The sequence below is a fragment of the Dinoponera quadriceps genome, unplaced genomic scaffold (genome assembly GCF_001313825.1).
Source record: "Dinoponera quadriceps isolate SergipeBrazil2010 unplaced genomic scaffold, ASM131382v1 scaffold426, whole genome shotgun sequence".
NCBI lineage: Eukaryota > Metazoa > Arthropoda > Insecta > Hymenoptera > Formicidae > Dinoponera > Dinoponera quadriceps.
In genome coordinates, this window is record NW_014554535.1 from 292,238 (window position 1) to 318,291 (window position 26,054).

The following is a 26,054-nucleotide window of genomic DNA, read 5'->3' on the forward strand; positions in this document are numbered from 1 at the left end:
ATAATCTATAATTATAACTTATTTTGCGCTATCTTCATAATCAAAGATAAGGTTGGATTGTTTATATTAACCCGTTTCAAGCCGGCAAAAATATTGAGATCCATGAAATCCAAGTATTATTTTAGGGTTTTAGGGAGCCAAGTAACTCAAAAAATGTTAAATCATTATTTTTCGATCAATCGTTCCCCGAAAAATAGTCGGAACATCTACTTTGAGCGATGGTGTACCTGGCGTGCCTGATGAATTGTATCATAACGGGAATCATTATTTTCGACGATCTTCAGATGAACTTTGGGCCACAATATTTCACCATTGATTTTTCAACTTTTTATTTGTTAGTTATTTTTAATTAATTAATTAAAAATGAATGAGACAATGAATTAAAAAGATGTGTTTTGCAAGGTTACTTTTCACCCCCCCCTCACCCACCTATCGCTAGGGAGTAATGGGTGGTAGCCGGATGAAATTATTTTCTGAAAGACAAAAGTCCAAACTATATTTTAGTAATAAAATCTAGGTCAGAATTTACCTTTATCACAGTTAAACATTTTTTGAAGATAAGAGAATTTCCTATAGGAATTCTTATAGGAAGATAAGTGAATTTCTATAGAAAGATAAGATATTCCTATAAGAAGATAAGTGAATTTCTATAGGAATAGAGGAACGAAGTGGATTAACGTCGAAAATTATATATTGACGAAAAGTCACACGCAAATTGCATCTCTCGAAACTGATACAAATTTGAACCAGACATTATTAGAAAATTCTTCCGAAATATACCTTCACACATCCGCAGCATCCCGTTCGGAACGATAATAGAGCCGACGTGAAATAATAGAGCCGACGAGAGACAACGTTAGTTTTTCTCCTGGAGAAGATCTAATCGCGTGTCATGTAGATCGCGGAAAAACACGAGGGTTTCGCGAGGAGTAGGGGCGAGAAGCAAGTCTGCGACGAGGGGGTTGAACCGTGGGGTGGCAACCCCGTGATCGGTGTGGAGGCGCTAGGTATAAAATCGGACGCCGGGTGACTGGAGGTATTCAGTGTCGGTGCGATTCTAAGCTCCGCAGCATCCCTACTTAGAATCTCCAGCACCAGCGGTCATAGAAATGCAGGACAACTTAATTTTCGTTTTCGTGGTCCTTCTGGTATTTTCTACCTCTTTCAATCGTAAGTCAATACATCGCGTCAGCTGCCCCGTTCACTTTAGGGCATCCTTTTTTTTAGTATCTTTGGTCACTAACAACCACTTTTCTCACCTCACAATTTCTACTTTAAATAACCACGCATTTGCATTTTTCATATCGAGTCTTTATCTGGACCACGCTCGTTGTAAGCACACTGTGAAGACATTCTGAAAATGAAATAGCGGTGAAAATATCACAATACCTTCGAGAAAAACGTGCGATTAAAAATTCAAAAAAATTTTGACGGAAAAAATATTGTAATGTTTGTAGGATGGCAATAATAGCTGGTCCAAATATCTCTCAGTGCGAAATTATTCTTAGAAACATGATCGATATCGCGAAAGTTATATGTGAAAGGAATGACAACACGAAGCATAATCTAATCTAATATTCAAAGTTGCGCTTTTGACCGCTCCGTATAATGCTTTAGTTAATTCATTCTTGCCGAGACTAAACTGGAACTCGGACGTGGCAATTCCCGGCGCGAAGTAAAAATGAAATAGGACGGGGGATTAAGTGTAAAAAAGGACCGTGGCGACGCGAGGGAAAACAGTATTATGCGAGATTCCCGCAGGAAATCGCCGAGCGTCGCGAATATGAGTGTAAATTAAATCGTTAGGGATTATGATGCCGGGGACCTCTGATAGAAATACGTCGACGACGTCCTATTTATTTTTCAGTTGCCAGATGCTCGGTCGGCCAGCACTTCGAATCTGCCAGAGGCAAGAGACTCGCATGACTGTCGCATAGTGTCCTTCGTTACGTTTGTGTGACATTTCCTAATATCATACACGTCCTAACCTCATTCCCCCCTGTCTGTCTTCATCTAATTTTAATATCATATCATGCAGACAGAGCGCAAATATCAAAAAATCACCGTGAAAAGCGTCCTAATTCTTCACATCGCTAAATGTTTTTCGAGATATCCCTCGAATTTTTGTGACGCTCGATATGTGTCGATTACCATTTGATTTTTTTAATAAGTTGACGGCTCAACAGTTTTACATTTTTATTCTGGACAAATCAATACGATCGTCATTTTAATAACGTTGAATGGTTCGCCATGCAGCGCGTATGCGTCAGAAAATATTATAATTCGCGCACCGCCGCGGCATTTTCCGAATTTCAAAAATTTTTATTTCATATTTATACTATACATCTCTCTTTTTGCGCTCTTTTATGTTGTGCTTACGTATAACAGATCATAAATGACGTGGATTTTTTAACGCTGCAATTTTCGAATGCAATGATCGCCCAGGCATGTGTGTCCGTGTGTACGTATGTGCGTGCGTGTGCGTGCGGGCGTGTGTGTATGTGTGCGCGTGTGTGACTACAATAACGCAATATTTTGTTCGTTCTCTCCTCGATAATTTCGTTTTTAATTTGCGAATGAATGTAACCGTACTCGGAAAGTATCGATAATTAAGAGGCAAATTTGCAAAAAGCTTTTATAATATCGATATTTAACGGTCGCTAATTTTCTCCTCTCGTTTTTCCTCTTTTCTCTCCTTTTCCCTCTCTCTCTCTCTCTCTCTTTCTCTTTCCTCCTTTTTCGCTTTTCCTTTTCGATATAATTATCAAACATTCATTGTGCGATTCGGTCGGTCAGCCTGAAATTCCCTATTGTTACTACTTACACCTCCACCATCACATAATCGTGAAGCCGCTATTATACTTCCGAGTGAGTTGCGAACTAAACAGAAGTTACGGTAGATGTATGCGTTAGACAAGCGCTCAGACAGCTGATAGTTAAACTGCACAGCAATGATAGAAAGGAGTTACGGTGTGGCGTGTTGCAAACTATCGCGCAAACGTAGTTGGACATAATTTTGTGCGCGTGATGCATGCTCTAATTGACCGTCTCGCTCGACGTTGCAGGAGGTCAAAAAATAAAAGCGGCCGACAGGCGGTTCGCAGGGGTGTTTGCGCAACCCAGGATCGGCCGAAATTCGGAACTGCTGAGCCTACCCAGGTCGGACCGAGCGCAGGGAATGTTGCATTATCCTCGGGTCGGACGATCCGACGTGTCGAGCTTCGGTAACCTGAATCAATTTCAAGACCTGCCACCTGAGACCGACGTCGAGTTCTCTGGTGTGCGCGATGTGGAACCTGACGCTCTTCTAGATCTTGATTACGAAGGTGGAGCACAATGAGAATAGAGTCCTAGATATAACTAGAGAAGCATTATTGAAAAGATCAGTTCGATTGGCTATCTGAATCGCGAGATGGGTGCCATTTTGATTTTTATTTAGGGTAAGAGAATATGATGTATCGTTAAATCGTGATATTTTTGTTATATATAATTTTAGTATATCATGGCTAAATAAAATCCTTTTTCGATGTGCCAAGTTATGACGAGAACCTATAAATCATGGAAATAGTATTCTGGCTTAGAAATTATAAATGGTGTTAAAGAATATAAATGGTTATAAAGAATATTTTGGCTTAAATTATAATGGTTAACCTCTTGACAGTTAATCTCTTTCTTCTTTACTCATCGCTTGCTCCCAGTAATATAGCTGCTGGGAGCCCACTTGCTCCAAGTTTGCAAATAAAATGGCAACTTTCTATATATTAAATCCGATGACGCTTCTCTATATATACGTAGGCTCTAGAGCCCGTTAATTAATAATCGTTGCTTGAAATTTATCTCAAGATGCGAGATACTCAGATTTGAATTTAGAATTAGATTTGAGTTTTTCAGCTCGATTCTATAATGTACGTGACGTTGTATTTGTAATCGCGATTCAACTGTAAAATTCAGACCTAACTTTGTATTCAATATCTCACTTGAAACGAGTTTCAAATTAACAACTATTAATAAAAGCCTAAATAAGAATAATTTATTTAAGTCAGTCACAAAAAGTTCGGTTCGGTAGTCGAATATATATGATTTAATTACATTCAACGGACAAAAAGTTACACTGCCGAATAACTTTATCCTCCGGCTAAGATTTAATTATCGCACCTGACTATACGACTTTTCTTTTATTAGCTTATCATTCTTACTGATTATTTACCATTAGAGCCTTCAATGCACTTGTTTGTTTCGAGAAAAACAAAATGTATTTATCGGCCAAGTTGTCGTTTATTCTTTGCCTTCGGCAGCATTCGTATTTTTCACTTTTGCCATAGCAGGTGGTTGGTTTATCGTCGAGAAAGGTAGAAAATCTAACCGAACTTTTTCATCGACTCAATATTGATAAATATGCTTCACCTCGAATTGCACGTGGATATTTTTGCGAATGACGATAGAGAACATCGCGGTGAACTTTATTGAAGAGTCGAAAGCGCGACAATATGTATTCTCGCGAATTGCCGTGAAAAATTCCAACGTATAAACATGTCCCAGAAGAAAAGTTCGCGAGTTGTCATGGATACTACAATACAGCACGAGCGCATAACACGTCAGATGTGTTATTAATTAAAGCGACTTTTATCGGATTGAATAAACTTGTGGACAAATACGAAAGCGAACGTATAAACGAAACAGCATATTATTCCGTTATCACCGTACTCCTGCAGTATTTTTTAACGAGACAATTTAGATAACCCGTTACAGTTTTCTAGGAGATTGCGTATTTAAAACAAGACGCACGTCACGGGACATGTACGTAACACGCTGTATTCAGTAAAAAGATTTCGTGTTAAATTTCACACGTTTCATACGTCCCAAACGGTCCACCGAAATTTTTATTAATTTTACACAAGGTAAATATGTTGACAAAAATTTATGCAAAATTAATATCGTAAACTAAAATGATCTTAGCCCATCGAGGAGACGTTAACTCATTTATGGAAAAAAAATCTACATTTTCTTATATTATTTGTTTATATGAAATTTATATGAAATATATAACTTTTTTCCGTAAATTGGTTCAAATCATTAACGGACTAAAGTCATTTCAGTTTACAGTACCCATAATATGTTAATCGACATTGAAATATGAAATGTGTTAAAATAAGTGTGTTATTTATTTTAATACTTACATTTGTTAAACATCGACTCGGCACAAAACATTGAGATAACGCGAACACGAGATGTTTTAAATTAAAACACGGATATGTTGAAAATTTAACAAAAAAATGTTTGCTCGGAGGATTGATTCTAACGCAAGTACAACACAAGTTTTTTTACCGTGTACATTTTCACCGGCTACGATTACTTACCCGTCAACTGTATCCTTTTGTACAGAATACGCGAACAAGCTGATGGCGATGAAGCGCGCCGACAAAGCACCGAAGAACGGTATCTGGCTGATGGCTAACCACGTGCACGGATACAAGGAACCTCGTTCGGCGCCAAAGATCGACGATCTCCGACTGTACTATTCTGTTCTGCGAGGTACAGAGGAATATATCTAATTCCCTCATCTCTCCCTTCCACGAATGCGTGTTACACGTGCATCAGACGGATTGCATATGAAGATTTATGAGAACGCTGTATTCTCGTCACGTGACAATTTTGCCGACAGCGGTCGGTTTTCAAAGCGCTCGTTTCAACGATACTCGGTAATCGAGTAAAGTGTCGTCGCGTAAAAGGTCCGCCGATGAGCGATCGCGATAAATGGACAGCGACAGACTTTGAATGTTACAGAGAAGTGTCCGGCGCGCGCATCGATCGCATTATTTTCGCTAAATTAAATATTCCCCGGGAATGCGCGTCGCGCGGGGTGTATCCAACGGAAGTATCGACTGTCACACACACATACACATATACACACGTCACACTCGTTCTTTGATATTACACCAGTCGCGTTTTCCACCCGCGAAGAAACGAATGAGTCGCGTTCTCGTTCGCGTCACAGCTTCATTAATCATTCAATACGAACGGTTTAAGACGCAGCACGTGTGACTGCCTCTATGTGACTGACCCTTGATCTCTTTCCAGATTCTCGAAATACTCAAGGTCAAGGAGGTTACACCCCGAGGCTGGGTCGTGAGAATGAGCGCGACGCGACGAGCTTCCTGTAGGTCGTCCTCTTTGATCGCGTGTCACTTTGATCACGTATTCGATGGATGTCCCCATGGGAGAGAGAGAGAGAGAGAGACCGAGAGAGAAAAGGAATTTACCGTAATCCCCCGAATCATTACCAGGACCTTAACTTGACAGCTTCCGCGATTGTTTCCCCCCGCATTTATGTCGGCGAGCCGCCTTACCCCTGCACTTTGTACTCGCGCGTTATGCAACACAATACAAGGTATGCATCCAAGTATCGCAATTCGTATGATCTTACACGCGTCGTCGTCCTCTGTGCCGATTCGCCAGCGTCGATCCTCCCGATGAGCCAGCAGCTTGATTCCCCGGCGGCGGTGAGATTCGGCCGTGCAACCTCGTCCCAGATTTTCGTCCCGAAAAAGAACGCTCGACCCCCCTCCCCTCCCCCTCTCTTCCGTCGAACCGGCGCTCGTTCGTTCGTTTTTCTCTCTTTTTTTGTATAAAACATGAATGAAAATAAATGTTTGGTTAATATCACGCCGAGCGAGATAGCAACTCGCGCTTTATGTATCTCTCCTAATTCAATTGAAAATACAGCGCACATTGATTCCGCGGGGATTATTTAATTTTTTACGTAAACACATCGTAACAAGTTCGATACGCGTTATAATTAACAATGCGCGTGTAATTTGCGTAATTGATAATCATTAAAATGCGGCACGATATTTTTCACCCGGGGAACGTACACAGAGCGAGAGAACGAGAGAGAGAGTGAGAGAGAGAGAGAGAGAGAGAGAGTGAGAGAGGAAAGAGTGTGACATAAGCTCTCTCTCTCTCTCTCTCTCTGCGCGTACGGCCAATTACATAAAATCCTACAAGACATAGGACCGAATGCGCGCGTGTGTGTGTGTGTGTGTGTATGTGTGTGTGTTGGAATTGGTTTATTTTGCGGCGGTATAAACAGAGTACAGGAAAGCGATATCGCGCTTATTCAATCCTTCAATGTGTCCATTTCCCCGCGGCGAAATGCAATCTGCGCGTCAATAAACGTTATAATCCGGCTCGGCGAGCGTAACCGTGGCAGATGACCGCGCTCGCACCGGTTCAGTTTCCCATCCCCGCAGGGAGAACGAAGGAGATCCTCGTTCAAATCGGAGCGTGCAATAAGACGGAACAACAACAACAAGAACAATGACTCGATGTATATAAAATTCAATGGTTTTATTTAATTGACAAAGTGTTCATAATGAATATTCATGTATGACGCGCCGGCGTGCGCGCTCGCAACGTCCTGGCCGCGCGTGGTACACGCCTTTAATGTAATAACAAATATGTACACACGTAGAGAGTACGTAACAAACTAGTTGATACACTTCGGAGAATGAATGACAGGAAGATAATGGGGGGGGNACCGATCGCGTCCGGTCGTCGGCCGCTGAAGAGGAGGATCGCGAAGGTATATCCTTATGTACAAACGCCCCTCGGATTCTTTCGAGCGGACTAAGAAGAAGAGAGAGAGAGAGAGAGGGACTTTGGAGTCTTAGATTCTAAAGAATTTTCTCCCACACACGCTCTCATCGTCCGTCACTCACACGCTCGCACTGGGCGCACGGCAGCTGGCCGGACACAAGCAGGCAAGGCAGGCAGACAAGCGGAACAGACAGATATTCGATAGGTCGGACAGTCATAGCCCATATCGGCTCGATCAAATGTTCCGTATACTAATCTCAGTGACACGCCGGCCGGCCGGCCGACGGCGAAGACGCCGCGCGCGTACGGGATGATATCGATTTGTCCGTCTCGGGGCGATTCGCCCGCGTGCAATTCCGCCAGACAGACATCGGTACATCCGTCGATCGGGAAGGTAAGTGCGACGCCCGGCTCCGGATCGCACCCGCGGGAGATGTCCAATCACGGCTACATTCGCACGGTGTCCTCCTCCTCGCGAAGGTGTCCGGCTCTATTAGTCGGCCGTTTACCCATTCGCGCGCTCGCCGGCACGACGTGCGCTGATCGTCCCGCCGCGGACTGCTCGAACGCTTCTTCTCGTGCGATGCGACGAGACCCTCCTCCGGGTGAGTCGTCCTCTAGTCGTGTATGTTGCCTCTCCCGTTCTTATCCCTTACTCCCCCTCCCCCTGCTCTTACGGACTTTTTTGCTACGCTTTCGTGAATATCGCGACGGTGCCTTTGGGATGCTTTTGAAAATACTCGAACTGCTTGGCCGGAAGTTTAATCATCGATCGTTTCTCGAATTAGAACACCGTGAATTATTAGTTAATGCGCAAGTAGGTCACGACGGCCCGGAAGGTGAACGAAACCCCCCTCAGGGTGAGTCAACCGCTGTCTGTTGTCTCTCTCGTTCCTTTCACTTTTTTTTTATCGCGCCTTTGCGAACGCAACGCGAAAAAGGAACAATTGGAAAGGATAATTGGAAAATGTCAAGAATGTCTCTACGATGCGTTTCAAAATACGCAGGTTGTCTCAATGGACTAATCATCGATCGTATCTCAAATTAGAATACCTTGAAGGATCAGTTAACGCACAAATAGACGACAATGGTCTAGAGGGTGGACGAAACCCTCAAGTGTGAGTCGACCAACTGTGTGCGTATCGTTTCTCGCTCTTACATCTTCTTTATCGCGTTTTCCTAACGCAAAAGTTGAAAGTACAATTGAAAAATCTCGCGAATGCCTGAGATTCAAGATATTTCAGACGTCCCGGACGTTTAATCGGCGGTTATTCAATAAGTTAGAACACCAAACTGCAACTTCGAACTGCCAATTAATGCGCAAATAAACAAATGCACAAATAAGCGACGATGATCCGGAGAGTCGATAAAATTCTCGAGACGAGTCCAACTACTGTGTGTCATTATTCGTTCTTACTCCTTCACCGCGTTCTCGCGAGTGACGCAAGAATTCAAAGTATATCTGAGAAATTTGGCGAAAGTCAGATTCAAGGTATTTCAGTTGTCCCGGGGACTCGATCGTTGATTGTTTCTCGAATTGGAACATCTCGAGCTACCAATTAATGCGCAAAAAGGGGACGACGGTTTGGCGAGTGAACGAAACCTTCGAAGTGAGTCAACCGCAATGTGTCATTTTTCTTCATCATTCCTTCCTCATCGCGTCTTTGCGACGTAACGCAAAAGTTGACGAGATGATTGAGAAATATCACGAACGTCTCCGCGATTTGAGATATTTCAGCCAGCCGGTGAAATGAATCATCGATTGTTCCTCGAGTTGAGAACAATCGATGAATGCGCAAATAGGCGCCGATAGTCCGAAGAACGAACGGAAGTGAGTCGATCGCATTATCCCTCGTTCTTCCCACTTCTTCGTCGTCGTTTCTTCTCGTAGGCGGTAAATCGGAAGGACAATTGGAAAATCTCGCGACCTCTTCCGAGCTGCTCAGGCTTTCGACCGTGTGAGTCATCATCAGCGGATGCGCAAGTGATCTATTCGAGGCTGAGTGAACGCTACTTGAAAATTTGGATTCGACGATTGGCAGTCAAGAGCGCGCGTCCCGATGACACGAGGGACGGCCTAGAGGGAGACGAACTGGTGCGGCGGCTGGATGATCCGCGGCGGCGGCGGCGGCGACAGCCGCAGGTCCACGTCCGTCAAGGAGAAGGCGGAGCTGCCGTTGGCGGTGACCCGCGGGCCCATATTGTCGTAAGGCGAGCCGACCTCGGCGGTGCGCAACGCCCGACGCGGCAGCGTCGCGAAGCTGGACACGTTCACGCTCGCGGGCAGGGCCGCGGTGGTCTTCACGCCGGCGGCGCCGCTCACCGCGTGGACGGGGATGTCGAGGAGGTCCGGGTAGCAGCGTTCGGAGGAGTCCTGCGACACCGAGATGAAGATGTTGCCGAAGATACCGGCCGGCAGCACCCCGCTGGTGAACTCCGGCGGCGGGGGCGGGAAGACCGCGGCGCAGGTGACCGCGCGGATGGCGGTCTCCGGTCGCAGCCGCTCGACGGTGACGGCCGCGGCGGGCATGGGGTCGCAGATGGAGCCGCGCTCGGCCAGCTCGAGGTCGCCGGTGCTGCAGGCCTCGCCGAGGCTGCCGTGGCCGCTGCCGCGGTCGTTGCTGTTGCCGGGCGTGGTGGTGACCGAGAGGTCCAGCAGCTTCTTCTCCTGCTCGCCGAAACTGCCGCTGCCCTGGAGCTTGACCTTCTCGCGCTTGCTGTGCCGGCGCGTGCCGCCGCAGAGGCAGAGCGCGAGCAGCACCGCCGAGATGGAGGCGCAGACCGCGGCGGCGCCGCCGCCCGCCAGGCTCACCCAGAGCAGCCAGTTGTCGCTCTGCGAGAGGGTCGGCGCCGTGTAGACGCGGGGTATCGCCACGTTGACGGTGTCGCGCGCCAGACCGGCGACGTTCCGGGCGAAGCAGGCGTACTCGCCGGCGTCCCCGTCGCTCGCGTTGTACACCGTCAGATTGCTCCACCGCTCGGAGATCCTGAAGGACCTGTCGCCGCTCACCACGAGGGTGCCGGTGTACGGCTGCTCGGGCCTGCTGGCGTTCACCGGGCCGCCGTTCAGCTGCCACCAGACCTCCGGCTCGGGGTCGCCGCTCGCCAGACACGCCAGGCTGAGGTTGCCGTTCGTCTCCTCCTGTATGCTGCTCGCCAGGACGAAGACCTCGGGCTCGCAGGCGAACTCGGCGGCCTTCACGTCCTCCCAGCGACGACCCTCCAGCCTGGCCGGGCCCGAGCAGATCTGAGAGACGGAGTACAGCTTGCTGGCCGCGTCCGGGATCAGCCAGGCGCGGAGGCCCCGCAGCCGGCAGTCGCACCGCCACCGGTTGCCGTCCAACGTCAGGGTCTTCAGCTTCGACAGACCGGCTATCACCGAGGACTCCAGGTACTCCAGCTGGTTACCGTCCAGCTTGAGGAACTCCAAGCCGGTGAGGTGGGCGAACGCGTCGCCGTGTATCTCGGTCAGGGAGCACCGCTGCAGCTCCAGGTTGCGCAGGTGCTGCAGCACCGGGAACTGCTTCTCGCGGAGCGTGCTGAGCGGGTTGCCGCTCAGTATCAGGATGCGCAGCCTCTCGTTGCCGATGAACGTGTCCGGCTCCAGGCTCGTCAAGTAGTTGTCCGACAGGTCGATCTCCACGAGTATCCTCATGTCCTTGAACGAGTCCGCGTGGATCTCGTAGATGCCGGCGTTCCGCAGGAACACCCGCTGCAGGTTCACCAGCCCGGCCCGCTTGAATATCTCCGCCTGCAGCGCCGGTATCTTGTTGCCGGAGAGGTCGAGCACCTGCATGTCCGGGTCGAGGGACGCCGGCAGCGACGTCAGACCGGCGTCGGGACACAGGGCTGACTTTTTGCCGGAAGTCCACTTGCATCGGCACACCGCGGGACAGTCGGTCCAATCCGGAAAGGCGGCCGCCCGTGACAACAAGGCGAAGCTCCCGATCAGGAGGAAGAGGGCGAGTAGTATGCGCCCTCCTAGAGGGTGACGCCTTGTCACTAACATAACACCGTCCTTTTATCGGTGTACCCGGTGTCTGCTGATCCCTCCGGCCACACCACTGTTGCGGAGCGGCGACGACGACGACGACGACGACACTTGTCCGTCTCACTGGCGAGCTGTGGAAACAAAGGCCTCGCGTCAAGGCGCGCCTCCTAATCGATTGTTTGTGTACCCGGTACTTTTGCGGTCGCCCGTCCGGGGGATTCGTCGCGACGGATTTATCGCTGGCCCACATCGGCACGGCGTTTCCGAGTTCGGGAAAGAAGGAGGGAACGAGTGTGCAAACCGCTCTATCGTATCCCCGAAATAGGAATTTAATATAGGCGGAAGAATAGGACGTCGGCGTATAAAGGACGTCGCGCATAAAAGGAGAAATATTACATTGCCGGAATAACAGATAGCGCGCGACTTTGGTGGGGAATCGTTCCGAGGCGAGTGAGAAGGAGAGAGAGAGAGAGCGCGCGCGCGGGAACGACCGTTCATCACGCGGATGCTTTGAAACAAACTTGTCGCGCTTTAATCGCCGACTACCGCGGCGGTTAGAAGTTCCGCACGAACACGCTTCATCACGCACGATGAATTTGATAACCTCGACGAGTAAGTCGCGGTTTATAAGTAGCGGGTGGACTCGCGGGGGGAGGGAGGGGCAAAATGCGGCGAAACGCGCGCGATGTCGCGAATTGGACGCGGTACGAAAAGAGACTCCTCGCGCGAGATAGAGAGAGACAGACAGAAAGGACAAGATAGATAAATAGATAGATAGATAAATAGATGGACAAAGAAAGAGAAAGAGAGAGAGAGAGAGAAGGAAAGGAGCTTCTTATTCTTACTCGAGCGTCCCGGTAGTAGCCGCCTAAGCGTGCCGTCGGCGACTCTGAATGAGGCCGTCATGCTCGCGCGGACGCTTCCATTGTCTCTTAGGAGCTTTCATTTCGCAAACCTGTCCTCCGGCCGTCGCACCGGCGGCATTATCAGCGGGCACTCGGATCTCATCCTGATTAAGCGGGCGCCATGAGTGCGCGCGGGACCTTAAGCCAGTCCTCTCTCTCTCTCTCTCTGTCTTTCTCTTTCTCAGCCCTCCTCTATAACTCCCGCGCGCGGCGATTTAATCTGGAAAAATTACGAGTCTTACATAAATGACGTGATCTCCCGCGGCACGTTCGCGCTCGCTCGCGCGCATTTGCATTTCGTACCTCGAGAGTGCGCCGGGACGAATCCTTCGGAGTACTTCGCAGCCGCCGATCCTTTGATACGCAGCTCGCCTTGGAACGGTCGGCCGCAGATTCCGCTGCTGGCCCGACGGCCCGACGAAGTCAGAAAGGGAGCGCGTGTGACAAATTATCGATTATGCGAGCGATATGAATTTTAAATGTCGCCTCTCGGTCGCTCCTCGCGGTCGGCATATTAATCAACGGAATATGCCTGTCTCGCCATATTAATCGCTGAGTCCGCGAACGCCGCTAACCCCCTCCCGGCCGACGCGATGTAACCCACACACATACACACAGACGCACGCACACATGCATGCGCCCACACACGCGCACGCACGCCGAGCATAAACGCACCGACGACGAGCGGCTCGCAAACACTTATCATAAATTAATCGCCAGACGCGATGAACGACGAGTCCGCGGCACCGCGATTGGCCCTCTCGCGGCGCCGAGCAGCCGGAAGCGATTCAACGTCGCGGTGTCGCTTTTCGGGAGGCGCGAACACGACACGGCACGCTCGCACGGGCTAATTGAGTTGGACGAAAGTTTCCCGTTTCGCGATTCGACGGCCGAGCGGTGTGCGGCAGTTTCAGTTCTCACCAGTCCGCCGCACTCGCGCGCCGCACTCGACGCTGCGACCGCCGGCGATTCCCGTCGCGGATCAGCGGCGCGGCTCGCCGCGCGGCCGTTCGCGCGGATTCTCACCTGGATCCCTCGCGGCGGTACGCGTCGGCCGCGACGATCCTCGGCCGACCTGACGACCCCGCTCGACGGCCATCAACCGTCGGCGCTCTCATCAGCCGACCCTCGCATCACGTCGCCGCTCGTCAACTCGAATTAGCGCACGTAGCGGGGCAAAAAAAGGATTCCCGCGGACGCGCTTAACCAATCACAGGACCGCTTGCAGCCTCCCTTCGACCTTAAAGACGAGCGTACACTGTGTCTCACTCCCGGAATTTCATCGACTCCGTATCGCGCAGCCGTTCGCACAGCTTTCTCTTCCCCCTCTCTCTCTCTCTCTTTCTCTCTTTGTCTCTCTCTCTCTCTCTCTCTCTTTTACTCTCTCTCTCCCTCTCTCTCTATCGTGCTCTCGCTTACGCTTTACCCGAGCGGTCCAGCGACTCTTCGCGAATCTCACCACGACTCGCGGCCGCGGAAAAAATCGGACACAGTCCGGACGATCTTCGCGACGAATCTCCTCGGTGTGAAACCTTTTGCGGGGGTGACCGGAGGAACGCTCTCCTTCGGCCTCTTTTCAGCGAGAGAGTCGAGCGTAACACACTCACGCTCACACACGCTTTCGACGTCCGAGTCAATCGAATCCACGTCCGTATTCATCTGTTCTCACGAGAGAGGACACCCTCTCCCCCCCCCCTCCACCTGGGATCGGAATCGACGTCCTCCAGCGCTTTCCTCTCCTCGCCGATCAATCACTCTCCGTGCCGGCGAGACCTCGGCGACGACGAAGATCCGCACAAGTTTTCGGTATCCGAGCGTGTCGGAGCGTCGTTGAACGGTAGGACGAAGGGCGGCGCGATCGCAATTGCGATCGCTCAATCGAAACGGCTTATTCCTCACTCGGCGGCACGAAACGACCTTGGGACTCCTCGGAGGGCACTCCGGTACTCCGAATTGCACGGGGATGGACCGCGAGAGGCACACCGGCACCCAAATCCAGGCCGGGTACTCCGATATTGCACTCAGTCACTCTCTCTCTCTCTCTTTCTACCCATCTATCTCGCTCTCTCCCTTTTTCCCTCCCTCTCTCTCTCTCCCTCCCTCTCTCTCTCTCTCTCTCTTCTTGTCGCGACGATCGGCCACGGAGAGCCGCAGATTTGCCGCAGCGGCCACCGACACGACGGATCTGTATCCGCGTATCCGTCCCTCTCTCGCGTCCTCTCCTCTGCGCCCTCCGTCTTCCTCCTTCCGCTCCGTCCCTCTCGCCCTTTTCCCCTGCCCGTCACCTTCCCACTTCGCAACCCTCCATCTCTCCTCTCCGTCCTTCCGTCCCTCCTTTCCTCCCTCGCGCGCAACCCCCTCAGCTCACCCCGCGGTGTTGCGCGTTCACCTTTTCCGGTACCCTGGTCGCATAGCCGTCTGCGGGCAGCACCGTCGAATTCTGGGTAGCGGTTCAATGATAGCAATACTCCCCTTCCCTCGCTCAAAGCGGGGCCGTCCCCGTCGAGAGGACGCACGCTTTTTCAAGATTCTTCGGCGAGTCCCTTCTTGGATGCGCCTTGCTTTCTCACCGAGGATTCCGGAGACGAGAGGATTATTACTGCGGGCGTGAAGAGGAACGTTCGCGGTGGCGAACGCGAGGGACGACAGGGGCGCGACAGCGGGAGTCACGGGAAGCCGGTGGGCTCGTTTGCTGGTGCAAGCGCAGCTACTGCTTTCGTCCGGCCGGAGGAGAATCGATTTTCTCCTCTCGAAAACCCGACATAAGCGTTCTGGGTACACCGTTGATCGTGTCGAGCTGGGTATTAAGCCCCCCGGTAGCTCTCGCCGGTGGATTCTGCGTTATCGACTAAGGTGTGCTGTTGGTACCCACCACCTCCGAGAGCCTACTCCGCGGACTTAACTTCGACCTGACCTACCAGCGGCGTCGCTACTTTGTTCGAAACTTCGGAAGCGAAGCTTTCCACGGATAAATGCTACCGTATGCGCGACGAAATTTGCGAAGGGAGCGAGGGAATTTGACGGAACGGTAAGATGGAAGTGGGTTATAATCGGTGGATTAGACGCGGTGAACTTCGAGCGGGCTCTCGAAGCACGCTCGGCGCCGCCGTCTTCCATTGCGGAATAACGTCGGATTGATCAGTCGAGGGGGGGGGGGGGTACAAGGAAATCGGAAAAGGACTCCTCGACCTTTTCGCAGGACGGAATTACGGCCGATCGTCTGGATGGAGGGCGACGGATCTCGCCGGCGGAAATCGCTCGTCGTTTTTCTTTTTTTGCGTTTTCAAGCTTTTATTACAAGAATATAGTATAAACTTTCGCTCGATAGCGCGCTCCGTCGCGCGTGAATTTTCATACATATAATTGCATCTCTCAAACCCCGCGCAGGCCACGATAGTCATAGCTTCTTTTTTTTTTTTCCGATAGTTTACCGATATATGTATAATAATAGATCTTACGATTAGCTTATCTCGTCTAACTTGTGATCTATAGGTATATCTGGGTTTTTTTTTTCTTGTTTAACTGGAAACATACTTGGCAATTCACGTCTAATAAGTACAACGAAGCATTTTTTTTCTGGTTTTTTTTCTCTCTCTTTTATAATCCCGACCTCTCAACGCCATGGGCGCCGTCGGGTACCCTCCTCTCGCGTTCTCTCCGCCGCAACTTTTGTGACCCGGCGTCGCGCCTGTAATTGATATGTCAATTTTTTTTCCTTACAGCGAAGTTCCAACTCGTTCCGGGGGGGGAGGGGGAAAGCGTAGTTACTGCGAACGTCGACCTCACGGCAGTGCTGGGTATTATTTCCAGCTATTGGCTGAAAAGGGAGACAAGGGAAGGATATTTAATGCGATCGGGCAACGCTACGGTTTTCTCTAAGTCCCGCCCCGGCTCCTAGGCGAGAGGGCATTGCCACGTGTTAACATTTCTAACACTTTAACGGTACGATTCGAAGGGAAACGCCCGATCACGTTCCTCAACTTTGCTCTTTCTCCTCTCTCTCCCTCTCTTCCTTTCTCTTTCTTTTCCACGATCTCGGCGTAAACTAGACTACCGTGCGCGATTACCGTGATTTTCACTACGCTAACGATGTCTGCGCGACGATCGGAATATGTACGCGAATTCTATTCTACTGGTCTGTCCAAGAGTCTGCGATTGATTTCGCATCGTACCTTTGTAATATATGTCCCTGTTCATCGTCGGACAATTCTTCGGACCCTAAACACACATACACACACACACACGTATGAGTATCAGCGGGTGGTAATGCATGTAATCGAGTGGGATGCGCACTTTGCGCTATTACGGCGTACCTGAACATTAAAATCAATGTTCGTCCGCACGGGACGATGATGAAGGGGTTGCGGTGGTCTAAAGTTATTCGCAAGCGGCGCGTTCGGCTGCTTCTCGTCGCCTTGCATCAATTGCCTTAGAGCGTGCAGCTGCAATAATTACAAAGATGAAATGAGCGATTAGCAAATAATGAATAACAAAAGGGAGGGGGGGGAGGGGAGGGGCAAGTGAGATCGCAGCGAGATTTTTCGCCCCGAGTCATGTGAGTCTATCACGCGCCCGAAAATTCACATCAAATTTAACCCCGATCCGATTCTCGCTATTCTATATATTGCATAACGAGTGGTACAAGTGATTTTATCACCTCAGTGAAAGCGGTCGATATCAGTAATAACAACATTTGCAATTCCGATGCGGCGACTAATTTAAATACACGATCGATTATCGCAAATGTCATTTTCGCGAAATGAGCGCGGAGTTGCGTAACTTTATAGTAAAGATACACATTTAACGCCCATCGTGTAGCGCAAAGTACCCGTGTTATAGCATCCCTTAATGGATCCCACGTTCTTTTTATAAAACCGTCCACATCATTAACTCGCGCGATACCGAGCGGCGCTCCACAGTTTTCCGCATCTTTAGTTGTCTCAGGCAGAGACAACATTTCCGCGTGCGTGTCGCGATATACAGGGTGATAACTATGGCAGCAACACCTCGAGTGTTCTTCGAAAAGTACAAATATTTGATTAACGAATAGATGAAGATGAAAGAATTTACATTTACAGAAGGTGTTGGCGAATTGGTGTGTTACGATGCAATCTCTCCGTTAAATTCAGTCAGATTCTACCGCTAACCTCGTATCTCGAAGATATTCAAGGTGATAATGGTTATCGCCTCACTCTGTAGAGCCGAGGTAAACCGAGGCGAACTCGACGAATGAGATCTCGAATATTTTCACCATTGTGTCGACAACGCGGGTAAAGCACGAGACTCCTCCGTGCTCGGGCAGATCAACGAAGATCCCGCGCGGAAATCCGACGAGCATGATTTACGATAGCGTCGCGTCGACTTCGGTATAAGTGCTCCCCTCCCCCCTCCCCCTTCCCGTTTTCGCTTCGCGATACTTTAATTATCCCGAGTTATCCGTGAAGTACGGCCGAAGTTGCCCGATGTTTCAAAGACTCCCCTCTTAATGATCGCAATTAATTGCATAATTGAGTAGCCGCTGTACTCGCTCGCTCGCTCTCCCGCGAGAGAGCGACGAGTGCGGGGGCGTGTGCATGCATTTTAAGAGCGGCGGCGATACTTGCCTGCTGCTTGGTGATGTATATGGGCTTGTTGAGGATGATCCATGTGGTGGTCTCGTGACACGCCGGCATCGTGGTGGAGCCGTCGTACGTCATGTAATGCTTCGTGTCCGGCAGAAGTTCGCGCACTCCGAAACGTTTAATTTCCATGGCCTGCCCTGTGCAATTCATACGGTCGATAACGTCAACTTCGCTCACGTACATATGCATACACCACGGGGGGAAACATGCATACACATGTAGCCATGCATGCATGTATGCATACATGCATCTATGTATACACACACACACACACACACATATATATATATATATATATATATATGCGCGTCGCTCGATTACATTGACGTTGCGGCACACAGTTGATACGTGTACGTCCGTTACGTATCGTTAATGTTATCGCGCATGCCGCTCGATCATATTTGCATACGTCAAGGAACACTCGCGCGTCCCCTTAAAGAATGATGGTAATTATCGATTTATCTTCCTTCTTGGCAAAAACTTGGCGACAATAGCATGCGAAGTTTTTCGAAAGTTATAATGCATGTCACCGCCGCCGCCGAACTTTCGGGGATACATCAATCTTTCGACTTCCTCATCCGAAAGCGCCTTTTTATCCCGAGATGTAAACTTATTAAAGGGAAAGAGAAAAACGTAAAACGGAAGCGGGAGCGAGAAGAAGAGGGACGGTGTTTTCCGAAAACACCGGTAACTTTCCGCTCTCGATTCGCGAGAATAAAATGCGGCGCGACGCGGCCAGGTCGGGGGTATCGTTTCGATTAAAATACGTTAGCGTACGGATGCAAAATATGACACGCTAACGACATTCGCCCCTGGTGAAAGAGATATAATGCCATTAATCTCCCCCGTTCGTTATGCTAATTCCCGGCTCATGTGACGGAATATCAGAGAACATTTTTCAAGAGCGGCATGAGCGAAAATTCGCCTAAGCTAAAACGAGATTATCGCTTCCGCCGAAATCTATTGCGGATCTCTCCCCCGGTCCTAAAATAGAATCGGCCCGTAATATTATTGGCTTTCTCACCTCCGTATTTGATTTTATCCAGCTGCTCCGTGAAGGTTCTTAACTCCGGGTTCGAGCGGTCGCCAACCTAGAACAGCACCAAGAGAGAAAGAAAAAGAGAGAGAGAGAGAGAGAGAGAGGGGGAGAGAGAGAGAGAGAGAGAGAGCGAGAGAGCGAGAGAGCGTCGTAAGACGTATCGCTCATTCCGATCTTTATTCGTGGCGCGATAAGCGCCGCGTCGACCGAGATTAGGCATGTACCTGCAAAAGAAGCGACACCGCCACGATCCCCTGTGCCCGGTGCAGGGCGTCCGAGAAATTGTTGTAGAGCTGCGAGTTGAAGCCGAATATCTGGAGCTGCGCGAGAACAAAGGACTTAAGACATATTTAACGGCCCTAAGAACCAAGGCGTCTCCTTCTTCTTAGACTGGAAAAATTCTTCACACAAAACACGCAAGCGAGAATATTCCCGAGGTGATCGCCGAGTTCGATAATTTCATCGGTGTCTTACGTTCGGAAGAAGAAAAAGAGAAGGAGAGGAGAATCTGACTTCAACGGGGGAATTTAATTTAAGACTTAATCGAGTCGCCAGACTTTCGCTTCGGTCAGGGATGAATATAAAACGCGACGAGGAGATATCGGGACTCTTTGGGAACATTGTTACCGATTTCGATCATTGTCTTCGTCGTTTGGTACCTCGGCAGGGAAGGCGTGCCCGTCGACGGTGTGCTCACTGCCGACGCGATCGTCCGCGCCGAAGTGCAGATGAATCTCGTGAAACTGATAACGATAGCTGAGCGGACCGCCGGATATGTTGACGGGATGACGGGTGTCGTTCTCCACGGCGAACACGACGCTGTGCCCGGTGTTCGCCAGTACACCGTTGATTCTGTGCTTGTCCAGATGAAGCGGTTGTAAATTCGGGTCGAAAAGCAGCCGAGTGGGCTCGAGATTGACCGGTGATTGTCTTCGACCTTTGTTACAGAGCCACCATTCCGGGTTGATGAGACCCCAGAAGGCGGGACCTTCGGAAACGATTAAATTATTCGACGGGCGTTTATTCGACGCAACGCACCGGCAGAGTATTTCGACATGTCGATATAAAAGCGTGAAATTCTCACCGGAAATACCGTCGTACGTCCACCATTCCTCCCAGCTAACGGGTGTCGATTCTGCAAACGTTTCATTATTAACAAGTGACATCTTCGCAAGATGTGTAATCATTATTATTACAACAACTAATTACGGCCGATATCCTCGAACGTACAATGAGATGTGCTTGATGCTTGAATGTTTTCTTTTTATAGAAAAATAAAAGAAACTTGGCATCTTCCACATGGAGAGAAAGACTGGGTGAATTAACGTGACAATGAACGAACCAAACGCTTTTTCTTTGAAAAAAAAAAAGGAACAGAATTTCTGGTTCTTATGGAAGAATTCTTATGAAGACCAAATTTAGTTCATAAGAACGGAAAATTCTGTTTCCTTCAACGAAAACATGTTTGCTTCACTCATTGTCATTGTTAACACGTTGACTGCCACGGAACATTTCACGATTCTGGTCTAAAAAGACAATTTGATTTAATCATGTTATATTATTAAAAACTTTAATTATAGTACATAGTAATAATCAAAAAGCTTAAAAAATGTTTAAAAAAAAAAACATGTTACGAATTATCTCGTAGTTGGCGTCCTGTGCAAGTAAACAACCTACGAGATATCTCGTAGTTGACAGTCAACGTGTTAATTTAATCTTTTCCCTCCGTGTGTACAATATCGGCGTCACGTATGCTGTATCATTTTCTAGATCAAACATTACAAGATTTTCAGGCTTCACCACTACTCATTAGGTCAAAACCGTTACAATCAGAACAATTATAACGCTACCATCATAATTAGAGTTATTTACGCTATTTTCTACTTTATGGATTATATTTAAAGCTAAGAATCGTATAGTTTTCCGTCTAGCAAACACTGCACAACATATATGACGTCGAATATATAGCGAACGATGTGTGTCTTAGTCTTATCACTACACAGTAAAAAACAATCTGTACTTATATTAAAATCGATCTTTATTAAAATATTTTATGTTAAATTTGTAACATACTCGTGTGTTAATTTAACATATTGTGTTTATGTCACCGCAACATTTTGTGATGTGTCGATATTCAACATATGTAAATGTGGAAGTAACACATTTTACATCTCAGTGCCTATTAACGTAACATATTTTACACCTCAGTGTCGATTAAACGTAATCTTGTGTTGACATAAGATATTTGTGTTACTTTCCAGCATATTCACTTTGTGTTAAATTAACATAAAAATTTGGGATGTGCGAAATGTATTAAATTTAACATAAAATTTTTTACTGTGTAGCGTTATTTGCACGATTTTCAAACTTACACATTACAGGGGAAATCGAATCGAGTTGGTCATAATCGTTTCGTTTATATATTTATTACATATCTATTATAAGAGAAACAATACGAAAAGCAGCGAAAAATTCCTTTCAGAACACAGGTATTCTTCCCACGATTGGAAAGGGGACGTTTTACGATCCTTTTTCCGCCGTGACTCTCGCGATAAATATATGAATGAAACGTACAGCCAATATCACCCTTGGGCCATCTTGGAACGGTCTCCCCTGCGCGTAAGATTGAAAATCGTAGGAAACCCCGGCAAATAAGTGTTGAGGCATCTATTGAGCCCACTACTCCATGCCAAGAAGAGAACGCATATATCAAGCTGGGCTAAAAGAATGATGCCGGGTGAGGCATTCGCCACTGCGGGGCAACGAGAAAGTACCTTGTATCAAAATGACCACGAACACTCCCCAGACACCCAGGAAGACGGAACTGAAGAGGGCCATTCCTAGCGCTGCGCAGTCTTCGTCAATTGAACATCATTCGGCTCGTTTCTGCGACAAAGAGAGAAGGAGAACCAGTTGATTCGGGGGTTAGGTCGAGTGTGCTCGCGTGTCGCGCGCTCCCTCACGTGCCCCCTCTCCCCTCTTCCCGTCCTTCGAAGGCCCGCGCACGCTTTCGGAGGTCGCGACTTTCGCCCTCTCGAGCAACTTATGTAGCATGAGCCACCCTCTTCGCCAGAAAGAGAGGGAGGAGGAGAGGGAAACCGAGCCGGGTAACTTTCGCGAGGGGTTCCCCCCTCGCGATCCGCGATAACGTAATTGATCCGTCAACCATGCCGGCCAAAAAAAATCCGCGGAACCGTCGTCGTCGGCTCCTAATCTAATCGCTCGGCGTCACGCGACGCGACGACTCCTCGTGCGCGCCGACGCCGCCGTCGAATTTGCATCCGACGCTCGTTCCGCGCGAGAGAGTTATCGCGACGCGATAACCCGCACACGTTACGACGCTCGCGGGTGACTCGCGTTGCTGCGTGGTGCGAAATCGGCGTCGCGTATCTGCCGCGTTACGACGCGCCGGGAGGTCCGCCAGATTCGTCGTCTTCGTCCGGCTTAGAGATTAGAAGAAAGGGGAGAGAGACTCTCTTCCGCTGGTTCCTCTTATTCTTCTTCTCGTCCCTCGGGGTTATTCTCGGGCAGAGCAACAAGAGAGTGCCGGGACAGCTCGACGGGTGACGCGGGCAAGAAAGAAGAGACAAAATCCGCAGTCATCGTTGTCCGGCGTCGCTTAAACGGGGGCGGGGTCCTCCACTTCGTCCCCACTCTGGTCCATTCTGGAGTCCACTCCACCCCCGGGTACCGCGGCATTCGAGCGGCTGTATTCTTAGGTCAGGGAGAACTCGAGTGCGCGGCTCGCTTCGATCGATCGATCGGATCTCCGCGTTCATACGAGGAGGAGCGGACTGTCGCCGGAGAGAGAGAGAGAGAGAGAGAGAGTACGTGCTTTCTCTGTGCGCTCGTGAATTTCAAAAGGTAGCCCGCTGCTCTTCGTCGTTGTCGTCGTCATCGTCTTCGACGCGTCAGCCGCGCGACTCACCTTCTCTCCTGCTCATCCTCTCTCTCTCTCTCTCTCTCACCTCGCCTCACCGAGCTCATCGATGTGTCTTCGGGATGGATACTTTTATCGCGTCGGATCTCGCCGCTGAAATATTTCGAGCCTTCACGCTCATCGATCGTCTCGCACGTAGCCACTTCATCCTGCTTTAGTCGCCTATCGACCGATACAAACGGATTTTCCCCCGAAACGCCGAAAGTTCGCGTTCCCTGTGAATTCTCCGAGTTCATCGTGAGGGGAAGGGGTGGAGGGGGGAAAGAGGGGGTGTTAGACGCGGAAGCGCGACGGAAATAGCAGTCGATCGTTCATATCTGCCGGATCAATTTCAAGTCGGAATTAACGACGAGCTGACTTTTCGTAGATTTTGTAATTACATCCTTCATCGATTATACGGATAGAGAGAGAGAGAGAGAGAGTGAGGGGGGGGGAGGGAAAGAGGAAGAGGGAGGAACANAGTAAACGCATCGATCATGGGCTAATTCGCGTTGACGAAACTTGCTCATGTTAATTCTGCCCGCATTAACACAACCCGACACTTGTGTTTACCGCGCCGATAAAGGTGAGCATCGGTAGAAAAGAAACCGAACGATGGAAACTTGATTGACATTATTTTCCGCCACTGTCCGATACCGGAATAACTCGGCATTTAGACGAGAACGCATTTCATAAAACGCTCTTCTGTTATATTTCCGAGAATATATAACGAGATAATTAAGTCTGACATTATATGATTGATTTTCTATGAACTTTCTATGAACTGTCTGACATGTGTAAGCAGTGAATGAGTTAGAAAGATCCCCGGCTGTTTCGCTCATATTACAAATTGTTTCACTCATATTACGAAAGTTTTCGTCACTTATTCAGCCCGCGACAAATTTCTTTCCCCAATCATCGCCCCGAAACTCGAAATATTTCATTAAACATTGCGTTTTACTCACGGTATTCTCAGTTTTTCTCTCAGCCTTCAGATTTCGTACTCGACATCGAACAGAATATTGATTTCCTGTCACATGGGCCTATCCACCATCAGGCCCGTGAGAAATGACGAAAGTGACAGTTACCTCTCTCGAAGAAGAAAGTGACGGAGATCGGCTCGGCATGCTGGCAGAACGCGAGTTCCTTGTCGTTGTTCTTTACTCAACAACAGAAGGACTTTTCCAAGCAGAGAGAGAGAGAGAGAGAGAGAGAGCCAACAGTGGACTCAAATCGTTATCACGGCGGATCGATTCGATCGAAGGACGTGGCCGCCGCCACCGAAGGGATTAGACGAGACGGGCTCACCGCGGGGCAACAAACATTCCGTCCGCGCGATTTGAATCCCTGACCGCGCGCCGAGCCGAGCGACGCGCGTGTTTCGGTTCAGCCACGCGCGCACAGGTCACGGCGTCCCGACCCGTCGCGAACGAAGAAGGATCGGTCAACCCTCTCTCTGACAGGCCATCGCCATCAATCGCGATCTCTCTTCCGCATCAATCGCTCGCAGCCGCGCGTGTCGATTGTCCGCTCAATCGCAACCTCAATTCCGATCGTATACCTCAATTGCGAGCCCTTCGCACGTCACGACTGCCCTGTTATCTCGATCGTACGCGTCGCGTCGTCCTCGCGTCTCTCTCGCGTCTGCAAATATCCGTTACCTCTCTCCCTCTCTCGCTCGCTCGTATATAGCTTGTATTTTTTTACTTACACCTCACGATCTCTTCCACCCCAATTGCCTTCTATCTCGTACGTCGGATCGCTTCGCTTCTCATATTCGTTGCGCGACTCGGTGCGTAGTCGCGCGACCGACGTACATCCTGGCGTTATTATCCTTGCCAAGGGTAATTGCACCGACCCTGCCGAGCACGGTTCTTCGACGGCACTCGGTGCTACCTCTCGAAAACGCTCTACCGCGGATCGTGGAAGATCAAGAGCCGGAGGAAAAAAACACAGCCGGAGGAATAGAGAAATCGAGGAAGATAGACTAGGAGAGGGAGACAGGTAGATAGATAGATAGAGAGAGAGAGAGAGAGAGAGAGTGCGAGAGAGTAGGTGCACGCAGGTGCGACGAGGGGCAGGAGCCCGCGCGAATCGATCGCGGGGCCGCGACGCGAAACGCCGCGACGCGGCGACGAACGGTGCGGCCGAAAATTCGCGTGACGAGCGAAACGGTGAACGCGCACGGCGTCTCTCCTGCGGAAATCAATAAGCGACGATCGCGAGCGTTGCGCGAGAACTCCTCGAGCGCGCTACGTCCGACACTCTCGCGCCGACGAATCGACTCCGGCGGCGTACGGGCGCGTACCGGCGAAATTTCAAGCCGGAAAGTCCCCACTCGAAGGAAAGAGAGAGATAGAGACAGAGAGAGAAAGAGAGAGAGAGAGAGAGAGTCCTTCGCCTGTCCCTCCTCGGCCACGGGGATACTGACCGTGGGCGACCAGCAGGAGACGACGTCTTCCTTTTCCTCCTCCTCCGCCTTCTCCACCGGCGCACCACTTGTTCCACCACTTCTGCCGTCGACGGCGGCGACGACGACGCGCGACGCGCCACGCAAGCCGGAGCTCTCCTCTTCGAGGACGACGCCGGAGGACGATGCCGCCGTGCAGCGTCGCGGCAGGTTCGCGCGGCTCCGGAGCCCCGAGAGCTACCTCTCTCCGGATACTCCCTTTCTTCTATCCGCCCGCCACCCCTGCTTCTTCCTCGTCCTGTCTCTCTCGTCTCCTCCACCTCCTCCTCCTCCTCCGCCTCCTCTTCCTCTCCCGTTCGCCGCTTCTTTTTGCCCGATCACGGAATAATTTCGTTAAAAGCGCACGGCGGCGAAGGAACGACGAAGGAGGAACGACTGCCCTACGAGGCGACTGTATACGTCCCTCCTCGCGCGCGCGTACTCACCCCCGTCCCCCTCCGTCGCTCCGTCGTTCGCTCGCGCGGTGTCTTTCTCTCTTTCACCAGCGGCGGCCAACCCTCGGTGTCTTTCTCC

General features: G+C 49.7%; 3 protein-coding genes across 9 annotated transcripts; 1 reads left to right on the forward strand and 2 right to left on the reverse strand.

The window, feature by feature from the left end:
• Positions 1–1,044: 1,044 nt before the first annotated feature.
• On the forward strand, positions 1,045–7,314 carry LOC106751949 (CAPA peptides-like). 2 transcript variants are annotated; one of them, XM_014633258.1, is made up of 5 exons: positions 1,045–1,170; positions 1,868–1,909; positions 3,066–3,326; positions 5,383–5,532; positions 6,079–7,314. In XM_014633258.1, the coding sequence occupies exons 1-5, from the start codon at positions 1,110–1,112 to the stop codon at positions 6,159–6,161; spliced, it is 597 nt and encodes a 198-aa protein (XP_014488744.1). In that variant the 5' UTR covers positions 1,045–1,109; the 3' UTR covers positions 6,162–7,314. The 2 variants fall into 2 exon arrangements, with proteins under 2 accessions (XP_014488744.1, XP_014488745.1); XM_014633259.1 differs by lacking the exon at positions 1,868–1,909 and having other exon boundaries at positions 6,079–7,313.
• Positions 7,315–9,580: 2,266 nt separating this feature from the next.
• On the reverse strand, positions 9,581–13,738 carry LOC106751950 (leucine-rich repeat-containing protein 24-like). 2 transcript variants are annotated; one of them, XM_014633260.1, is made up of 3 exons: positions 12,796–13,738; positions 12,433–12,712; positions 9,581–11,718 (listed from the first exon to the last, which is right to left on the reverse strand). In XM_014633260.1, the coding sequence occupies exon 3, from the start codon at positions 11,603–11,605 to the stop codon at positions 9,674–9,676; it is 1,932 nt and encodes a 643-aa protein (XP_014488746.1). In that variant the 5' UTR covers positions 11,606–11,718; positions 12,433–12,712; positions 12,796–13,738; the 3' UTR covers positions 9,581–9,673. The 2 variants fall into 2 exon arrangements, with proteins under 2 accessions (XP_014488746.1, XP_014488747.1); XM_014633261.1 differs by lacking the exon at positions 12,433–12,712 and having other exon boundaries at positions 12,796–12,814.
• A 2,024-nt stretch (positions 13,739–15,762) lies between these two features.
• On the reverse strand, positions 15,763–26,014 carry LOC106751980 (carbonic anhydrase-related protein 10). Of its 5 annotated transcripts, XM_014633324.1 has the most exons (10): positions 25,503–25,913; positions 21,927–22,038; positions 20,237–20,287; positions 19,812–20,140; positions 19,377–19,472; positions 19,138–19,204; positions 18,096–18,250; positions 16,806–16,934; positions 16,665–16,710; positions 15,763–16,309 (listed from the first exon to the last, which is right to left on the reverse strand). In XM_014633324.1, exons 2-10 carry the CDS (start codon positions 21,988–21,990, stop codon positions 16,293–16,295), a joined length of 954 nt encoding a protein of 317 aa, XP_014488810.1. In that variant the 5' UTR covers positions 21,991–22,038; positions 25,503–25,913; the 3' UTR covers positions 15,763–16,292. The 5 variants fall into 5 exon arrangements, with proteins under 5 accessions (XP_014488810.1, XP_014488809.1, XP_014488806.1 ...); XM_014633323.1 differs by lacking the exon at positions 25,503–25,913 and adding an exon at positions 25,967–26,014 and having other exon boundaries at positions 15,763–16,710; XM_014633320.1 differs by having other exon boundaries at positions 15,763–16,710.
• Positions 26,015–26,054: the final 40 nt, after the last annotated feature.

Excerpts from the sequence above, each read along its gene's own strand:
- LOC106751949 (XM_014633258.1), top strand. The coding sequence starts at position 1,110 with ATGCAGGACAACTTAATTTTCGTTTTCGTGGTCCTTCTGGTATTTTCT. Across the intron at positions 1,171-1,867 it reads ATTTTCTACCTCTTTCAATC|TTGCCAGATGCTCGGTCGGC; the intron begins GTAAGTCAATAC and ends TTTATTTTTCAG. Across the intron at positions 5,533-6,078 it reads GTACTATTCTGTTCTGCGAG|ATTCTCGAAATACTCAAGGT; the intron begins GTACAGAGGAAT and ends ATCTCTTTCCAG.
- LOC106751980 (XM_014633323.1), bottom strand. The coding sequence starts at position 21,990 with ATGGCCCTCTTCAGTTCCGTCTTCCTGGGTGTCTGGGGAGTGTTCGTG. Across the intron at positions 20,288-21,926 it reads CGTGGTCATTTTGATACAAG|AATCGACACCCGTTAGCTGG; the intron begins GTACTTTCTCGT and ends AAACGTTTGCAG. Across the intron at positions 16,711-16,805 it reads ACATTGATTTTAATGTTCAG|GGTCCGAAGAATTGTCCGAC; the intron begins GTACGCCGTAAT and ends ATGTGTGTTTAG.
- LOC106751950 (XM_014633260.1), bottom strand. The coding sequence starts at position 11,605 with ATGTTAGTGACAAGGCGTCACCCTCTAGGAGGGCGCATACTACTCGCC.